General features: G+C 36.7%; 1 protein-coding gene across 1 annotated transcript; it reads left to right on the top strand.

The window, feature by feature from the left end:
• Positions 1 to 1924: 1924 nt before the first annotated feature.
• On the top strand, positions 1925 to 18683 carry LOC102695990 (cAMP-regulated D2 protein). The gene is made up of 8 exons (XM_069192276.1): positions 1925 to 2522; positions 2774 to 2975; positions 4609 to 4742; positions 6285 to 6412; positions 8592 to 8710; positions 10419 to 10559; positions 10751 to 10923; positions 16810 to 18683. The coding sequence occupies exons 1-8, from the start codon at positions 2115 to 2117 to the stop codon at positions 17260 to 17262; spliced, it is 1758 nt and encodes a 585-aa protein (XP_069048377.1). The 5' UTR covers positions 1925 to 2114; the 3' UTR covers positions 17263 to 18683.
• The last annotated feature ends 696 nt before the right edge of the window (positions 18684 to 19379 follow it).

Below are 19379 nucleotides of genomic sequence, written 5' to 3'. Positions count from 1 at the left end.
CTATAAAAACCAATTAGCAAAACATTTTCATGAGCTGTTCATGCTTTATAATTAAAACAAATTCTCTTACTAGTGGCGATTTGTTATACCATTCAAAGAAGCTAGGATTCCGACAAGCTCACTAATTAGTTAATCTTCATTTTTCTAGCGTTCAGTCAGCGTTGCTCTTGGACTTTCTTTGCTTACACTTCCAGCACTTGGTTTGTGCGTTTGATGCAGGTTATGTGCTTTTTTTTTTGTTGCGAATGACTGTTCTTGAATGGTCTTATGCACAGTTTTATTCATGCAAAATATGTATTTTGTAGACCTACTACAGGCCTAAAGATATCCTTGAATGTAATATACAGTACTAACAGTGCTGTACTGTGCACTGTGAAAAAGAGTCATTTTTTGCTATTCGTGACTATTGGTGCTTCACCGTCAACAGTAATTGTAATAATGGGTTTGAATGATCCCAAAACCCTGTTTGGGAATAAGTGGTACAGTATCTTGAAATGGATGGATCCCCTTTACCTTTCTTCAGTTTTTCTCCAACTTACCCCTCTATATCTGTTCATATCGTTCCAGACACCTCAACTGATCCACATCATGTACTGTAGCAAAAATCTTAAAACGCATACAAATGTTTTTTATAAATGTAGAAATTGTATTGAAGATATACCATCAGTTGAGAAGCCTATATTATTATTAATTACTATTGCCACTTTTACATGATTCTTTTGTAAGCTATAATGAATTTAAAATGCACAGAAAATATATTTAGCTAATGATTTGATTTGTGGTACATTTCTTCTGAAATGTAATCTGTCAAATGGATTATTTCTTCTGGATCCATAAAAGGTGAACATAAAGGTTCAATGTGTAACATTTATTTCTTTTTTATACCAAAGCCACTAAATGGAGTATATATTCCAGGTCTTGAAATCTGGATGTGCTATGCAGAATGTACTAAAGAGAAACATAACTCCTTTTTCAAATGGTTTTATTCAATACAGGGTCGCTGGTGAAGGCAGGATACACTCTGATATATATAGTAATTATTTTATTCTCTTGGTCATTGTTGTCTAATACATTCATGCATCCACTAGCAGAAATGTAGTAAGGGTCACTTCATCCCAGAGTCCTGCAAGCACTGGTTAAGTGACAAGGCTATACCCTGGACAGGATAAAAATGTCTCCATTTAAGAAGTCCTTTAGACTTTAGAATACTTTTTCATTTATTGCAGCACAAGACCTAAATCATTATTTAATATAACATTAATCTGTGTTTTTACAAATAATTCAGTAGTACAAAATGTTTGTAGGTATATTAATATGCAAAAAATAGAATATGGCATATACTGTACTTACTGTAAGCTCACTATTGAAAGATGTACAAGGTTGTCTTTTCCTCTCCTGTGTAAAAAGCTCACAATATGCTTCAAAGTCATGTGTCTATGTATACAGTATGAATGAATAGGTCTGCAACATGGGAATCTGTTTTAAAATAATTATATACCAGTTGGTTTCAATTAGGCCGTTTTCATGACTGGTAATTCGTGTACTTTTTGATTTCTAAAACAAAGAAAAGTCTGTTGTGGCTTGCATTCCAAGAGATGAAACATTAACTGATGTCACATGTATGAGCACAGAATAGTATGTGTCAGAATGAATGATGACCACTGGGCAAATAAAACTGCAAAGCCAGTAACAATATTTAAATACCTATCAAGAACTAAAGTGATCCATACTGAGGAATCCAGAATAAATGCTTTTAACAATTTATCTCCTAAAGATCAAACTGCATGTTCTTTGCCTGTCAGCAGGAAACGCATAACAAGTGCTGTCTGTTAATGATTTCACAGAACGTCTATGCAGAACTTGTGACATCCTGCTTTGTGAATGCTGAGTTCAGGCGAAGTGCCATATAAGGAGGGACTTTTCTGTTAGACCAGCATAAGAACAGAAAGGACTGAGTCGGCAGTTAGCAAGTCATATGATGTATGTGGTAATACTTTGTTTTTAACATAGTATAAAAAGACTAACTTTAGAACAATGATGAGATATTTAGTGGAAGCAGATATTTTAAAGGTTTAAAGTTAAATCTGGAGTATTTTCATAGGAGGGATCTAAGGATGAACTGCAATCCCATGTTGGTGCTCATTGTGTTGAGCCTGGTTTCATGCTCGGCAACTTTTTCTAGCAATGAGATTTCCATACATGCACTCCTGAGACTTATTGCTTCGTCTGCTGACTCAGTTGACAAGAAAGCTGATCAAAGAGAAACCACCAAGTTTAAGTTATTTTCTGATGAGGACCCAAAAGTGCGAACAAGATATGGAATGGTTAAAGGACTTAAAACAGACAGAGCACATGTTTTCTATGGAATCCCTTATGCAGCTCCTCCGGTTCGTAGTGGCCGCTGGAAACCACCGGCTGCACTGGTTCCTTGGCATGGAGTTTATGATGCCACCTTTCCAAGAGCCGCCTGCTTCCAAGCTTGTGGGAGTCCGATTGAGAAAGACAGGGAATGTCCAGAAAAGGTAATGCTCGAATAGAAAAGAGTGTGAAAATGGGTATGGGTAATACTTAAAAATGTACTACAGGAAGATACAGAATACTGTATGTAATAATTGAATTCCTAAGAGAAAAGGCAGACTGCAGTTCCTTATTAAAGGATGTAATATTGTTTAGAAAGCAAAAATAGACAAATATGGCATAGTACCAAATTATTTGGTTATATTTTTCTATCAAACACATCCATGACTCCATATCTTTGTACTTCACCTTATAGGTCAGCGAAGACTGCCTGTACCTCAATATCTTTGTGCCTTTAGACGTCAACTTCACAGCCCCTGTATCAAAGTCCCTCCCAGTGATGGTCTGGATTCACGGGGGGGATTTTATAGCTGGCAGTGCCTCCAAAGCTTTATATGATGGGAGATTTATCGCCAGTTCAACCCACACGGTGGTGGTCAGCATAGCATATCGCTTAGGTAAGACATATTTACTCACTGTCAAATTTTTTAGCACTCTGACCCAGGTGTGGGACCCGCTTATTGAGTCAAAATCTTTGCTAGTGTGAAAGCATCTATTGGGGTTGTAAGCGGGTTGACCCAGGTCAACAGAGAACCACGTCAGGAGCTGGGTTGACCTGGGACATTTGAGGTGAAACTCTGAAAGATTTAGAGGTACTCGTGTAGTCATACTGTATATTCATGTGTTATGTGTATGAAGTATGATCGGAAGTATCTACAAATATGGTTCATTCTTACACAACACAGGGACTTTCAAAATGTGTGTGTATGGGGAGATAACGATTGGTATTAGGAAAAAAGTGGCTACTCTAAATAGGAGTTGGTGAATAATAAAAGCTGATCTCATTACATTTGTATGATAGTTTATCATAGGACAGTGTAGTATAGTTTGATCATTTAATATCGATTACAGTTAAGAACTACAAGTATTAATTTACTATTGTGTAGGAATAGTACTTTCAACAAGAAATTCTATAGTATTCCTGTCATACTTTTCTTTGCATACTTACATATGTAGGAATACTGTACATGTATTACTACAACAACTAATAATAATAAGAAGTCCTTACACTTATGTAGTGCTTTTCTGTACACTCCACTCAAAGCACTTCACAGCTTTCAGTGTGGAGTGGAGTGGAGAAGGGGGACCACCAATGTGTAGCACCCACCTGGATGATGTGCCAGTACGCACACACATCAGTTATCAGTGGAAAGGAGAACAGGTAATGAAGTCAGTTCATTGATAGGAGACCATAATTGGTGAAGGCCAGGGAGAAATTTGGGCAGGACTGGGGGGTAACACCCCTAATCTTTTCGAGAGACACCCTGGACTCCCATCTATGTACTGAGGCAGGCTCACACCTGCTTAGCTGCAGTGACTTGACACTTGTGAGTTGCAGGGTGATATAGCTAAAACATATTTTCAAAAGGGAGCAAAATGGTGTTTTTTCAGATGAGAAAAAATGGAACCTTGTACTGTATTCCAGATTAAAGTTCCTTTTTTTGCTTTTCAATTAAACCATATTTCTAGCCTGTTAATGGGTTTCTGTAAATGTACAGTAAATGTGGGCACTGAGATATCCTTAAATTGCACTTGGTTGTATTAATGTGCAGAAATCATACAGCTAAGTTAGATTATGCTAGTGGAGAAAATATTGCAGTGTGACCAAAAACGTTCTAAAACCTGCAGAATGTATTAATTTCCCACCTTTTTGTTTGTCACAAGATTTTCCATTTTTTGTACATTTCTTGAATTAGCTGTATTTTCTTGTTTTATGCTGTTTTTAAAATGTAATGAAGTACCATTACAAAAATTGAGTTATGTATTAACATTAAAATTACATTTATGATATAGGTAATCCCATGAAAATAATAACAATGCAATTTATTGTAAATTATAAACATCTCACAAATGTGTATACTGTTAACTTTTAGATGTTAAGTCTATGGAAGCCTGTTTCTGCCAGAGAGTAAAAAAACAAATGATACAGTATGTCAGAATTTCACAAAATTATTTTTTTCTGTCAAAATATTTATTTGAAAACATCCTGGGTGACAAAACACCAGACATTTGTATGACCTTTCAATGCAGGAGCTTTTGGATTCCTTGTCACAGGGACAGATCCTAAAACATCTTCCCTAGGAAACTATGGTTTTTTGGACCAACAAACTGCACTTCTTTGGGTTCAGCAAAATATTGCTGTGTTTGGAGGAGATCCAAACAAGGTAAGTGTGAAAAGAAAATGGTACAATGTTTCTGATTATATTAGATAATATACAGTATATAACATATATTATATACAATAAATGTATATATAAATATATTATACATCATATACTGTATTTAATTGTATTACATGAATATTAGAACATAAGAAAAGGTCCTGTGAACAAGAGGGTGCCATTCGACCCATCTTTCTTGTTTGGCAGTTTAGTAGCTAAGCAAATTTAAACTCATCCAACTGTTCCTGAAAGGTGCCCACAGTTGTGTTTGGGCCACAACAACCTAGCTAGGAAGTCTGTTCCAGATAACTATTTATAGAAGTGAGTAAATATGAGTTTCCTTTTCTCTCTCCTACATGTGCCAGTTAATTACATTTAATTAATTCAATTGCACTTGCTCAGTTCTTTTAATTTGTATCGTCACATTAAGGGGAATACATTTCCCGTGTTTATGAATATTCTGCTTTAAATTGTACATTGTATACAAGTCATGATGGATTTTACACTGGAAGAATGTCTCATACTCTGTACTGTAAATCACATGCAAGCTTTATATTCTCTGAATATCTGCAAAACATGTAAATGATGGTCTGTCACTTTCAGGCAATTCATTATTCTCTTCATCTCTTCAAAAATAAAGTAGTGCCATTGCATTCTGAATTTGAAAGCTTTCCTCTGATAAAACATGCATGTTCAATTGTGCTGAGGTTTAATTAAAAATATTAGAGGTTGAAAGGCAAATATCTGCTTGGCAGTCAGGTACAGTACATTAGTCTCAATTATGTCTGAAAAAAGGGCTGGTGAGGTGATAATTTGGCACTTTGTAGTTACAGCATTAAGGCTTTTCAGGTTCACTTAAAAAATCTATTGTGTACAAATGTCAGAAGATCTATGAAGCATTGAGTGCTACGCATAAATATTAATTTTACATACAAGGAAATGTCCTGCAATTGACTGTTCTTAGCACTTCTCAAAGGTGACAAAATATAACAATGCCTGAATATTGATTAAAAACATTTTTGTGCATTTCTATAATGCATCTTATAAAAATACACAATAATGTGTAATAGTCATATTTATAATATGTATTACTGTATATTAGTATTTTCAGGCTGATTTGATGCTTAGGACGGAAATAAACATGAGTTTCTGGAATGTAAATATATTAACAATATACATACAGTTAACATTAAAGAATACAGATCCTAGAGGGGAATGGAAGAAAGCCCACAGGTATATAACCCACTGGAAAATGGCCCACTGGTTCAAGATATTTATGTAGTTAAGTCAATGGTTACATCAATAATGGAAGTGCTTAACTGACAATGAACTGTATGTATTAAATAATAATGTGATGTGTTTGAATTCCTAAGGGTTATTTTATGATCTGTATTCCTACGCTTGGCTATACAACATAAATAAAGTAGTATTAGATTATGTTTTTTCTTCAAATGTAAGGCACCCACAGATTAAATGTTTTCCCCTTTAGTCTAATTATGGTTTTAGAAAAGGAATACAATTCTGAAAACTGTTTTCTCAATGTAGGTGACAATATTTGGGGAAAGCGCTGGGGCACAGTCCGTGAGTCTCCATTTAATGGTACAAAGCAGCAAACCCTTATTTAAACAAGCTGTCCTTCAGAGTCTGCCCTTCTCCATTCCACTGAAGACAAAGTAAGAAACCCACACTTATTACTGTTGTAAGAATATGTAAAAACTTGCTGACAATTGTTATTATTGTTGCTATACGCAATTTGCTCCGAAATCCTTACAAAGAAAATTTAACAAATACTATTTTTGGGCAGAGTGGTGGCTCTGTGGCTAAGGATCTGCACCTGTGGCTGAAAGGTTGCCAGTTCAAATCCCATAGCTGGCAGAGGAATCCAACTCCATTGGGCTCCTGAGCAAGGCCCTTAACACCCACTTCTCCAGGGGTGCTGTACAATGGCTGACCCTGTGCTCTGACTCCAGGCTCTCTCCCTATCTGTGTGTCTCATGGAGAGCAAGCTGGGGTATGCAAAAGGATGAATTTCTAATGCAAGAAATTGTATAAGGCTGATAAAGTGATGTTATTTCTGTGATGTTGTTTTTTCTGCAAATGGTTTTCAGTTGTTTTGCATGAACACTGTCGCAGAGATAACTTTGGGCCACTGCCTTCCTGTAGTTTCGTACAGTATTACAGTTCCATGTGTGCAAAAGAAAAAACTCTTTCATGCTTTACAAAAAATTTCCAACGTAGGAGCCCCCTATTTCAATTATGCTTCTGAATAACCACAAGTCTAAAAAAAAAATCTTGCATGCTTCTTAGTCCTTTTTTGTGTGAAAAATGTAGAGTATATTGAGTCATTTATTTTTAATATTTTGTTATTATTGTTAACATTGTTATAGTACAATCTCAAGTATAGCAGTGCAACTCTAATCCTGGAGTGCCAATGTGACTTCAAGCTTTCATTCCAACTCAGCAAATAATGACCTATATTAGTAAAATAATTGTCCCAATTGCACCAATTGCACCCAATTTACAAGCTCCTGTTAGTTTTTAAGGTGCTGCTGCTAAGAAAATGATACATCAGTGCTCGAGGACTGGAATTGGACCACAACCCCAGAAAGAGCCATTTAATTTTTATTATATAAAATGTCGTAAACATATTCACCACCTTTCAATGATGTCCCATTTTGTTGAATTACAAATGATGAATCACACATTGAATCACAAAACTTGAATGCATTTATGACCGAAAGAATCTAAATAGCAGAAAAAACTGCAATGAAAAATACAAAAATAAAATGTATTGATTGCATAAGTTTTCAGATCTGTCCATTACATTACCTTCATTGGACTTTTCTCTGAAGTAATCTGATGAGAAAGAAGAGTTTTGGAACTATGTTTTTGGACAGATGCGAACAAAAATCTCGAGAAAGGAGCTCAAGAAAGAAAGGAATCGCTCCAAAAAACATTTCATCAATAAAACATGGCCTGGCCTGATCTGTAATGATGAGGTAACTAAAATGGCAGAAGCACAGTTATTTCTGGGGTTTACAGAAACAGTTTGTCTGCTTGTGAGGACGTAAATGTTCCTGTTGGTGGCACTTCACCATACAACATGACATTGATCAAAAACCAGTGCATCCAAGGAGAAATAAGTGGAAAAGCTTAGATTGGTCAAGTCAAACTCCAGATTTAAATATACTGTAATCATATACAGTACAGTATATACTTGCATTTTATGTGCTCAAGAAGAAATTAAGTCAGGACACCCCTAAAATAGACAAGATCATAGTGTCTGCAGCAAAATAACTCAAAATGATTATAAATTGTGTAAAACATGATGCAGTGAAGGTATAATCAATGCAGGAGGTGAACAGATCTCAGCTTAGAGGTTCTCTCTAATAGCTATGTCTTGCATTATATGTTACATGAAGATAAGACTTATACATTTAAATTGTTTTCAGCTATGTATAACCATTTGCCCTTTCCAGATATTTAACAGCAAGTGAATTTAAATCCATGTTGTAACTCATTCTATTTAAAAACTTGTTTTTGGAAGAGGTTTTAGCCACTAGAGACCTGGTAAAATGTTTCTGAAGGAGAGCCAAGGGCCATAGACTGAACCCAGCAGGCCGAGGGGAGCCAGAGAAAGCAGTGACTCTAGCGTATTTTCAACAGTGACTTTCTATACTACTAATGATCCATCAAAATAATTGTCACCTGGAAAAAGGAACTGCATGGTTCCATTATTAGTGCTTGCAGGTATTTATTTTAATTGACAAAATACAATTAAGCTTAATTAAGTTAAGTAAACAGTATTAAGAGCTAACCTGTCAAGCCTATTTTTCTTTATTCCTTTTCCAGACATGATGCAGTAAAGCTAGGAAAAGATTTTGCTGAAATCGCAAATTGCTCAGTCAATGACATGGATTGCCTGCTGTCTCTTACCCCTGAAGCTGTCCTTGCTGGACAGATAAAAGCAGGTAATGATATTAAAAAATATTCCAATTCCTTTACCTCTCTTGTTAAATAATACTATAGTTCAGCTAGGTTTAAATATGGCAGTCAAGGTTGCGTTCTGGTTAGCATTGTTGCCTTGTACAGTAGTTCTAGGGTCCTTGGTTCCATTCCTGGGGTGCTATCTGTATGGATGTTGTATGTTCTCACCCTGTTCATGTGGGTTTCCTCCACGTGAACAGGGTGACCTACCTCCTGGTAGGTTAATTGTCTTCTTTGAAAGCTGTCCCTGGTGTTAGTGTGTGCATGTTGCTTCTGTGTGTGCCCTGCAATGGACTGGCATCCTGTCCGGGGTGTATCCTGCCTTGAGCCCATTGCTTGGCAGGACAGGCTGTGGCTCCCCTGTGACCCTGACCTGGATGAAGCGGTTGGGAAATGAATGTATGGAAGTTCAGATATTGTACATTATTTTTGGATGTCTTTTTAAAGGTTTAACATTTTTTAAAAGGTATTTTAAACCCTTTTAAATGATTCCCTGGTAGAACTTTAATTGATCACTAATTGAATACTGGGCTTAAAAGGTGCCCGAGAAGTAACATTAAAAATGGTTATCTATAGTGTTTATATACAGTAATAACACTGCAGTTACTGTATAAATGCCGGATTTAAAACAATTATTAAAGGGGTAAATACTTTGAAAAACTCTGTACAGTGTTGAAAAGATAACATCCGCTGAACATCAGAAACAGGTATGAACTTTTTAGCTCAACACATGTGAGAAAATATTTTCAAACATTTCATTGTAAACCCTAACTAGGCAGGAATGAGCTGTTCTTAATGTTATTTCTCTCCTGTGCAGCCACCCTACCCCACATCCCTGACGTACCCTTTCATGTCTTTTGCTCATTGAGCAGTAGTACAAATTGAATTACCATTCTTTTCTAACTTTCTAACCTAATCTGTTTCTCCCTTTTGCCTTATTTTGCTAAATGTGTGCAAAAATGTCTGTTCCTTTCTTTCACTTTTGTAATCACTATGACCTGTGCACATTTAATAATAGAAATATACATTCAATTTAAAAATGAGTCCAATTACAGACTTGGTTCTTTCAAGTTATGACAAAAAAATCACTAAGCTGTGCTTTCAAAAACCAATTTAAGTACTAGGTGTCGTACAGAAATACATTAATTACTGACGGTTCTGTTGCTATGTAAGCAGGGCTTATATTAATTAACAACATTGGTAATGGAAAATGTTGCTACTGTATGAACAATGACTTCAGCAAAATATCTGAAAACATCAGAGCAATGTGCTTCTCTGGCTTAAGAAGTCAAAGAACCAGTGAAATGTGTTCAAATTTATTAATTGGGTTTTCTGAGAAATAAAGTCTTCTATTTTATAAAGTTTTAAAGAACATTTCTAAGGGATGACAGCAACAAGGGACAAACCTTTGCTACTCTGACTTGTTTTCTTCTGTGATGCCATTTCATATAAAGCGATAAATACCACAGTAAACTACTCTTTATTGCTTGTATTCCTCTTTATGCATCACTCCTCCAGCCCATCTCCACCTTTGCTGGTACTCCCTGGTTAACTCCTTAAGTCCTCCCTCCACATGGGGATCCTATACTCCTTATCCTGCAGCCAGGTGGTTGGCCCTCACCCAAAGGGTTTAAGCCAGGTCTTCTTATACCTTACTCCACAATAAATAAATGTTTTTTTATTTTCTTCCAGGTTCTAAAATTATAAATCCATTTCGGTTCCTAGAGATGTTTGAGACCTGGGGACCATTCATTGATGGAGAGTTAATCAAAGAGCAAGCAGTGACTGCTTTTCTTAAGGGCCATTGGCAGAAAGAAAAGCCCATTCTTCTAGGTACTGTATGTTTCAAGGCAGATTTGTATTCTAATTTGATGCTGGAATAATTTCATTATATTTTATAGAAATTTTGATTGTACTGCTGCTGTTGTTTTGAAAAAAATCTCTAATTTTCTCCAAGTACAGTAGTTGTGATGTTGCCTTACAATGGCCAAAGCACAGATCTAACTGTTTCTGCTGTTATTCAGGCACAACGTCCGAAGAAGGAGTTATATTCGTGTACAGTGTCTTCACCAAACCTGTTTCACTGCTTGAATGTACAGTTTACACCGCTGCCATTTTCAAACAACACGCTCTAAGAATTCTGCACAAATACTTGCCTTTCTATCCTGATGCAGACCATCGGAAACTGATGTCACAGGTGAGTACATTTATTATGACACACATCTATATCTTTTGAGCTTTTGAGTCTTTTTTAAAACTGCAAGTAAATCACTGCACGGTTCTCCTTCACAAAAAAAAAGATCTTTTTGGAGGGCTTGACAACTATGTTCAATACCTGTGTGATAGAGTCAAGTCCAGTACAGATGTACTATAAAAACAGAGGATGAAGGCAACCATAGTTCTGTATTTGTAGGGCTTTAATGGACAATTGCAAAATACAACAATAACACAAATCAATGTCCCCTTCCATGAAATCTTTTTTAAACTAGTCTCTCACCCACCCTGTTATCCTGTTGTCCCCCAAGCAGCTGTTTATTTGACTGGAGGTCAGTCCCAGGATAGGCTAATTGGCAAAACCACCTCAGACTGGTCAGTAAACTTTCTTGGGAGCTCCATACTGCAGCCCAGCTGGTCCTAATTTGGGACATGATGGCTTCTAGTCTTGTTACAGCTTGCCAGGCACACAGGCTCAGCCAATTGAGGGTGAATTGCCAATGATATACAGCCTGTTGACTACTTGAACTGCCAAATGTTATTGATGAAAGCATGTCTTTCTTTTATTTATTTGTCTTTATTTTTTTCTTCTGTCAGTCCCCTCAAAAATAACCCTACTTCAGAGAAACTGTTTCCAACAACTTCAGCGTACAGGACGTTACACAACCTTTATTGCCTTTATTTAAAGATTGCACAGCTCTTACTAGTTCATCAATTTATAATTACAGGTGGGAATGACACTGTATCAGACACTCCTAATGAGCTTTATTTTCCCTTCTGCAGAGGTTCAATTGTTTACTTTACATCTGAATGAAGATGTTTCAGAAATTGGTACAGGGCTGATACCAATGTCAAATCCCATTTGTCCTTTAGAGAGATACAAGCACATTTAGAACACAGAAAATTGGAAGCAATTAGCCTGATTAAGAACTGAGCAGGAGCAAAAGCCATGAGATACAGTGTTTCATGACCAGGGTAGGGAACCACTTCCATAAATAGTGGTCATGGAGATAAACCTTTTACATTATTTGTGTATTTAAGAGCTTCTTTAGAGACTTGAAACAGTAAAAGCACTTTTTCAGAATGTAGGCTATGCCCTATAACACACTTTGAATCCAGGTTAAGTCCTTTGCCAACTGAGACTGGTATTGCCCAGGTGTCACTAAACACAGTTATGTTCAATCTCTCCATGTTATTCTCTTCTTGCACTGCACTATGCCTTCTGTGGCTTGCAGTCGTACCCGTCATCCCTCCCATGCTGATGTGCTGGTCATCATAGTAAACTACACTGAGAACTGGCCATGTTAAACAGAGAAGAATGGAAGAAACGTGTTCATTTATTTTTCAAATATGTTTTTTACTTTTTTTGTTACCATTTATTATATATGAAATGAATAGTGGAGTCTAATCACTTTAGACTTGTCTACTGTGCTGTAGTCTATTTACTAACTTTTATTTCCCATATGTGATATTTGCTTTGCAGACAGGTAAAAAACATAACACAATGCAAATTACATTTAACACAACATAAACCTATTAAAAAATAAAAAAACATACCTGAATGATGAGAAAGAAAAAAATAAATACAGAACTAAAGAAAAATATGCAACTAATTGTTCAGATTAAACAGGGTAAAAGCTATGGGAATGCAGAGGATAACTTAGTTCTACTGCAAAGAGTAGTAGGTAGTCTAAATTGATGCTCAGATTGATGCTTCACTGTGCAAGGGGTGATCATGACAGTCGGTGATTATACTGGCCTTCCACATTATTTGTTTGGCATAGGTACAGTATGTGACAGCTGTAGCTGTTGTTCACCAATAATTGTGCTAGCTACCTTCACCATTGCTGCTCAGTCTATTGTATTGTGTGTATTTCAGTTACCAAACCAGGCTACCAGGCATGAATGTTAGGACAGATTCAATAAATGTAATATAAAATAAAGTCATCCTTTACACACATTAAAAGAGCTGAGTTTTCTGAGGAAGAACAATCGCTGTTGGTTGTTCTTATACGTGGTATCTGTGTTTTCCTCAAAGGTTAGTTTGTTATCAACAGCAGTGCCAAGATATTTGTAAATGTTGACAATTTCAATGTCTTGCTTCTCAGTGACTGTTGGTTTTGCAGATGGTGATTGCTTTCTATAATCAATTATCATGTCTTTGGTTTTCTGGCACATTAAGTTGAAGGAAGGAGCTGTTGCAGCACTCAACCAAGTAAACCACCACAGGCCCATGATCAGTGTCTACGTCTTGGAGGAAAACGACAATGAGAGTCATTAGCAAACTTACTGATGTGTCTGTCCTCAAAAGGGCTTTCACAGCTGTCTGTATACAGGATGTACAGGATGTGGGAACAACACACTGCCCCAAGAAAACCCAGTCAAAGAGCAAAGCTGCTATAAGACCATTTATGATCTGTTGATCAAAAACTAAGATTCAACCCACAATAGATTATAAAAAGTATTCTTTTGGTTAACAAGCATGGTTGAATGGTATTAAAAGACTGAATAGAAATCTATAAATCAAAGGCATTAGATGTGTCTTGGGACCTTCTAGATGTGAATATAAGGGATTCAGTAATGTGAGGGCCGGATTTTCAACTTCTCTTTCAGCCCTATAGGCAAATTGCATGGGATGTAGTAGGTGCTCTAACAACTACACTATAGTACTACCACAGGTGCCACCATGTGCAGCAAGATGTGAAAGAATGCCCAAAGGTACTTCATGATCACCATTTTTTTCATGTTATTTCTGTATCAACCTGCAGATGGCGCCTTCATTCCTGTTAATGTGCAGACAATCCCGAAGTTCTCTTTTAGGCTTCATTAATTACTCTCTTCTGAATGGACAGCTGGAGCGGTAGGTAGGTTAATAAGCCCCAGCCCCCACCCCATTGCTCCTTTTGTTGCAGAACTCCTCAACACGGCTGCCTTGTGTGGAAGCACACCTGCAGTGAGGCGTTGAGCTGAAGCAGCTGCACGTACCCCCACAGCCTCTGTCTGCTGGTGCATCTGCTGCAGACACGGTCACATTATGCCTTGGCACGATTTGAGCTCTAGTGCTTTACAAATACCTTTAAATGAAACCATGACTAACTCAGTAAACACAAAGGAATTCTGATGAGGAAAAATTGATTTTGTGCTTTGGTCGACTGAAAATAGCAGAACGTCAAGCATGCTGCACACAAGTGTCGACAATCTGGCCAGTCTAACTCATTTGATCGTTCATAGTTAATTGATCTGAGGAGCTCATCCAGCTATTACTTGAAAGATGCCACAGTACCAGCATTGTCAACATGACTTGGTAGCTTGTTCCAGCTTCCCATAATTCTTTGTAAAATATTATACCATCTGTTTCATGACAGCTGATAAGCCGAAGATATTAATTGCTATTGGAAATAGGAAAGGCCTCAACTAAGATGTCAAAAAGAGAATCCAATCTCTGTAGTATGATGAATAACTGAGTTTAAAATGTACACCATCTGAGCTGTGCTATCAGAGCTCCTAGATAACTTCAGAAATACTAAAATACCACAGTGAAAGGTTCTTATAATTTTTAATTTGCAACACTCGCAGGCAGAAGAATTAAGAGGATGTACCAGATACCTAAGGAATAAGCCAAGAAAGGATTCTGCTCTAACAGTATTATTCAGAAGTGAATGTGCATCTCTATTGGCTAAAAACAAAACCTGAAGAAGACTAGTGACTTAGATCACATCCAAAAAACTGCCTCCCTTTGTGCTCTCTCTTTTATGCTTGCAAACAGCTTATTACCATGAAAGAAGAATCCTAATGCAGGTGTCTTAGCTGTAATTCTCATATGTGGGAGGACAAGCAAAATATTTTTTTCTGACTGCTTGGTTTCCAGGTAACTGCCTGAAAGTTCTTGTTCATATAAATACAAAACTGAAACCTTTAGAAGTCCTTCACTGGTTTATTTCTTACCACAGAAAGAAACCACATGGAACTCTGACACATATTAAAGACTTATAATAATATGTATCTAAGCAAAAACATATTGCATGTTTTTTTAATAATAAAGCTTTTGCAGTATTGTAAATGTTTACATAATTATATTTCGTATAAAAAATTAGAAGAATGTATTGAAAGAATCTACAAAATGTAAAGTCATTTTTTGTATATTTCACCCATCTTTTCTTAACTAATAATGCTTCCATCACTAAACCTTTTCAAGGCAACTGCATTATTGCAGTTAGCAACCTCAAGTGTTAAAAAATGGTTGCACTTGTGGATAGGACTACTTTTGACCCAAATGACATCTTCAACATAGACTTTGAAAGATCATTTTTTGGCCCAAGTCAAGTTTAGGACGAGTGATTTTTTTGCTCCTATCTGAATTTTTTTTTTCAGAAACTCTGGGCCCTGGATAGCACGGTGCACCATGTGGCAATTGTATCTCATAACTCAATGTGTCGGATCAAAAGTTGTAACAAAGCATTTTTGAATCTCGTTCACTTGCAGCAGCTTTTATTAATGGTCTTGATTGTTTCCCACTCAGTTGACAACCCAGGTAGGGTTAGGGTTAGCATTCACACACTACTTAGACAATCTGTAAACTCAGTGCTGGATTATGAAGCCCCCAAGTCAAGTTTAGGACGAGTGATTTTTTGCTCCTGTCTGAATTTTTTTTTCAGAAACTCTGGGGTCTGGATAGCGCAGTGCACCGTGCAGTAATCGTATCCCAAAACAGAGTCTGTCGGATCAAGACTTGTAACCAAGAATTATTGAATCATGTTCACTTACAACAGCTTTTATTAGTGGTCTTGATGTTTCCCACTCATACTTTTTAGTCAAAAACCAACGCCCACAGAGGTTCAGATATATTGTAAAACATGAACACTTTGAAGAGCTGTTATAGAGGACAGCATAGAGGCGAATGGTTTTTGATACTGTCATTCCTGACTAATTCACAATGTGATTGAGAAATGGAAATAAGAATGTTCACAAGAAAAAATATTGTTAGTTGTATGCTTGTTAAACCAGTCCTTTAAGTCTTGGATGGTGATCTTCAACTTTGGTCCTGGAAGGACACTGTGTTTGCAAGGTTTCATTTAGGCTGAGCTCTACGTCTCCATTGCTAATTTATTGCTTAAACTTTCTTGTTTACTTTAGATTAACTTCTTGCTTTGGTTAGTCCTGGGTGTCAAAAATACCCTACCTTGAGAGTGCCGTTTCCTACAAATGTAGTACTTTATGTAATCTTTTTCTCAACTTGCTTGAATAATGATCTCACCTCTCGGTGGGTGAAGCAGTGGATCTCCAAGTTGTAAGATGAACCCACATGCTGAACAAAAGGCAGATGAGACTCACTGTGCACAGGTGTGGGTGCTAAGCCCACAGGCAGAGTGGTAGTATAGCAGTCAGGGAATGTTGTTCACAGTTAGTGATCAGGCAGGTATGGGGTCAAAGCAGGTGAAAATTAAACACAACTCATCCCAAAACACAAAGAGGAATATAAGAGACAGGGTCAGAGTGAAGTGAGGGTGATTAACAATGTCTAACTAGGTAAGAAGTGTTTATCATTAAAATCACAAACCACAGTTTGGATGTTATTTATTATTGTTTCTTTTGTCAGTTTTTGGTGAAACAAGTAAAATAGGGGTGACATTTCTGGGGTCCAGAATCAATCGTCATTTTTCACTACATGAATGGGTTTCTGGAAGTTAATTACATTCCTAAATAGATGTACAGTACTGTATGGGTGTACTCTTTTATGATCAATGATGAATATGCTGTTATGTTGTTGGCTGTAGAAATTAAAAATAACTCTTTAATATTGACACTTTCTGTTGATTGGCATCATCTTTTTGCTCCAGTAATACAATGTGATTTTGGCTTTTCTCCACAGACAGTTACCGACTATGTGTTTCTGTGTCCTTCGCGCAAGGCCGCTCGTACAGGAATGAAGGAGGGCAGCACAGTGTGGATGTACGTCTTTGATCATGTGATCTCTGACCACAGAGTATGGGATGGCCTTGAGTTCTGCTACCATCATGCCTGCCATGGTGCTGAGCTGCCTTTCATGTTTAACTCTGTAAGTCTCAGGAACTTCACCTTCACAGCGCAGGAGCAGGTGCTAGCCAATCAGATGGTCTGTTACTGGGGCACATTTGCTCACACTGGTGATCCCAATGCACATGTGGAACAGACCCAGTTTTGTAAAAAACAGATGCCACCTGCTTGGCCGATGTACACAAACACAAGTGGTTGGCTAAATATGAACTTTACGCTGGGGTCACATTCCCAGCATGGTTCAAGAGATGAGTTCTGTGATTTTTGGGATAAGCTTGGTATTTACTAAGAAAAAGATATCAAATACAAGCCAAAATTTGTAGCTTCAGTTACTATAAAATGTAGTCTTTCCTACATTTCTTTTATCTAATCGAACACCCTACTGTATATAGTTATGCATAATTCTAATGAAATAATAAAATAAACATTCAGTTCCTTCAGACAGAATACTTGAAAACAGTAAAAGGAACAAAGTTCTGACTTGCAATTGTCACATACACGTCATCAGTAAAATTAAATATTGTATCTGCTGTATTATGTATCAATAAGTTCAGACAGTATTAATGTCTAATGTGGCTTTTTTTTTGCTTATAACAAATCAAATCAAAGCTTAAGAGAAACATGGATAATTCTTATAAGTTTGAATACCTGCAGTGTATCGGTGTAATATGTACCGATCTGGAATTATACATTCTTCTTACAAAAGAAGTAAATTTTATAATACTGAGTTCCCAGGAATTGCTGCAGTACCATATCTATATAGAAAACAATGACATTCTTAGTAAATGCAAGAAAGCATCATGACAGCCCTTGGGTACATGGTTGTTAGCATTGGAAGCACAAACAGCACCCAACAGTGCTGATATATGATACTTAATTTAACTGGTCAGTTACATGTTCTACCTGAATTTTAAAAGATGATGAGGAGTAAAAGCTCTATTGTGCTATATAGATGATCATTTCCTCCACATTTACTCAGACCTCGTAAGGATCTGTAATTGTGTATTCAGATATAGGGGAAACAGGGTATTTTGATTTATTGTACAGTATACACAGTATTTGTAAACTAGTATTCTAAAACACCACAATGTTGGGGTGCTTGTATTTTCATACTTTTTCCCAGGATAGGTTATGGGTTACTATGAGCCTAACCGAGAATTAGTGGCTTCTGTGAATGATTGTATTCTTCATTTTTCTTATTGTTTTGTAAAGCTGTATTGCAGTCTTATTATTAGAATTTTAGTTTGGTGTAACAAGCCAAAACCCTAAGTAGCCAATGGTGACATTAAAATAACCACTAAATCTGCAGCTTTATTAATCAATAACTTGAGTAACCAAAAACATGAGTGATTTGTATTTGGCTTATACTGCTACATGTAGAGTTTGTTTCTCAATAGACAAAATATAGTTTATTAACAGTATTACTTGTATCAATGTATTAAGCCTAAATTAATGTGTTACCACCGGTATGTTTTAACTAATTATCTTTTGCTTTTTTCTTTCTATTTGTGATGAGCTTACAATGCAATTTATACAATTTACACTAATAAAATGGATATCACACTCACACATTTTTTACTATGGTAACACAGTTGCTGTAAGATACTGTATAAGCTTCTGTATCAAAAATAACGTCTGCAATTTGATTTTTCATTTTATATATTTATTTCTTCAACATTAAACATCTGACTGAATTGTTGTGAAAAATAAATGTGCTGTGTGAATTTTTTTTATCAATACAAGTTCAAAGCATTTTTACTGTGAGCTGTTTGTCGTATTTAAACATGAAGCAGTGTTGAACAAAGGTATTTAAAGAACTTTTACCTAATGTGTATGAATTATGAAATGTATTATCTATGAGTTAGGCTTTCTGGAAAAATATAGGCTTGTTCTTTTTGTTGTTAAATGGTACTAAGACGTTAGGTAAGTAGCTCCCTTTTTTAGGCCATAAAGGCCCATGAGGAATGGGGGGCAAGGGCCACCATTTTTCTTGACCATCAGACACTAAAGGTGGAGGTGATGGGGTCAGCATCACAGCCGGCCTATTACCCCCAGAAGGATTAACCTCCAGTACCCACTTGGAGAAGCAAGCTGAGTGGACCTGGGAGCCGTCTGGAAGGAATTAGAGCAAGCTACTGTACATCGCTTGCCCTGGGATTGAACCCGGGACCTTTCAGGCAGGAGCTGCCCTTGCCCTTATTATTTATACTGTACAGTTCTTAACAGCCTCCCTAGACTTCAGGTTGGATATTTGGAGGAGAACGTCTGATGAAAGCCACAATTTAAATCATAATAAAATGAGAAGGTACTTACATCACTAACAGAAGGCATTGTGAAACCTTTGAATTTGTTAGTTAATTTTTCTTTTTCTATATAATAATGCCCACTATCCAGTTGACATTAGCA

The sequence above is a fragment of the Lepisosteus oculatus genome, chromosome 7 (genome assembly GCF_040954835.1).
Source record: "Lepisosteus oculatus isolate fLepOcu1 chromosome 7, fLepOcu1.hap2, whole genome shotgun sequence".
NCBI lineage: Eukaryota > Metazoa > Chordata > Actinopteri > Semionotiformes > Lepisosteidae > Lepisosteus > Lepisosteus oculatus.
The sequence above is the reverse complement of the archived record's forward strand: the minus strand, read 5'-3'. Positions and strand labels throughout refer to the sequence as shown.